Genomic DNA, 1,232 nt, shown 5'->3' with positions numbered 1-1,232 from the left:
TCTATCTCATCTAGATACTGAATGTCACTTGGTGTGTCAATAAAAGTTTCTGGGCTGGGCACAGTGGATCATGCATGTAATTCCAGCATTTTGAGAGGCTGAGGCAGGCGAATCAGGAGGTCAGGGGTTTGAGACCGACCAGGTGAATACGGTGAAAACCCATTTCTGCTAAAAATACAAAATTAACTGGTCCTGGTGGCGCGTGCCTGTAATTTCAGCTGCTCAGGAGGCTAAGGCAGGAGAAACGCTTGACCCTGGGAGGTGGAGGTTGCAGTGAGCGGAGACTGTGCCTTTGCACTCCACCCTGGGCAACAGAGTGAGACTCCACCTCAGGAAAAAAAAAAAAAAAAGTTTAGTAAAACACAACTGGGAAGACAAAATGTGGTGAGAAATCCCTCACTCGGATTTGCTAGAATATTCACTGCATTTAAATCCATGCTTTCACCTCTCTTTTCTTCTCATTTTCTGTAAAGATAAGAATTCCACCCCTAACCATTTGGTCAAAATGTGTTTTCCTTTCAGGGTCTGTTGACATTCAGGGATGTGGCCATAGAATTCTCTCAGGAGGAGTGGAAATGCCTGGACCCTGCCCAGAGGACTCTATACAGGGCTGTGATGTTGGAGAATTATAGGAACCTGGTCTCCCTGGGTGAGGACAACTTCCGTCCTGGGGATGTGCCCTTGCGTATCTTTTTATTTGCTCTTCTTTTTTAGATACAGTGTCTCTCTCTCTCACCCAGGGTGGAGTGAAGTGGTGGGATCATGGTTCACTGCAGTCTTGAATTCCTGGGCTCATGTGATTGTCCCACCTCAGCCTCCCCTGGCAGTTGGTACAGGCACATGCCAGCATGTTGGGCAACTTTGTTAGTTTTTTTTTTTTTCCAGACAGGGTCTTGCTGTGTTGTTTAAGTTCATCTTGATCTCCTGCGCTCAAGAGATCTTCCACAGTATCCCGAGCAACTGGGATTACAGGGGCCAACCCCCATACCTAATTATTGGCTTTTATTTTTAAAATTTTTGCGTATGTGTGGCCAGGCATGGTGGCTCATGCCTGTAATCCCAGCACTTTGGGAGACTGAGGTGGGTGGATCACAAGGTCAGGAGATTGAGACCAGTTTGGCCTACATGGTGAAACCCCATCTCTACAAAAAATACAAAAATTAGCAGGGTGTGATGGCACATGCCTATAATCCCAGCTACTCCAGAGGCTGAGGCAGGAAAATCACATAAAC

General features: G+C 46.6%; 1 protein-coding gene across 1 annotated transcript in view; it reads left to right on the top strand.

Annotated features, from left to right (window-relative positions):
* The window catches only part of LOC105514824 (zinc finger protein 813-like), a 13,648-nt gene that overhangs the window by 4,557 nt on the left and 7,859 nt on the right, over positions 1–1,232 (top strand). The window contains exon 2 of the mRNA XM_011946484.1: positions 523–649. Within this exon, the coding sequence (XP_011801874.1) occupies positions 616–649 (34 nt within the window). The 5' untranslated portion in view covers positions 523–615. The remainder of the gene's footprint in view (positions 1–522; positions 650–1,232) is intronic.

This window comes from Colobus angolensis, unplaced genomic scaffold (assembly GCF_000951035.1).
Source record: "Colobus angolensis palliatus isolate OR3802 unplaced genomic scaffold, Cang.pa_1.0 Scaffold25, whole genome shotgun sequence".
Taxonomy (NCBI): Eukaryota; Metazoa; Chordata; class Mammalia; order Primates; family Cercopithecidae; genus Colobus; species Colobus angolensis.
This window is presented reverse-complemented; position numbering and strand designations above follow the sequence as displayed.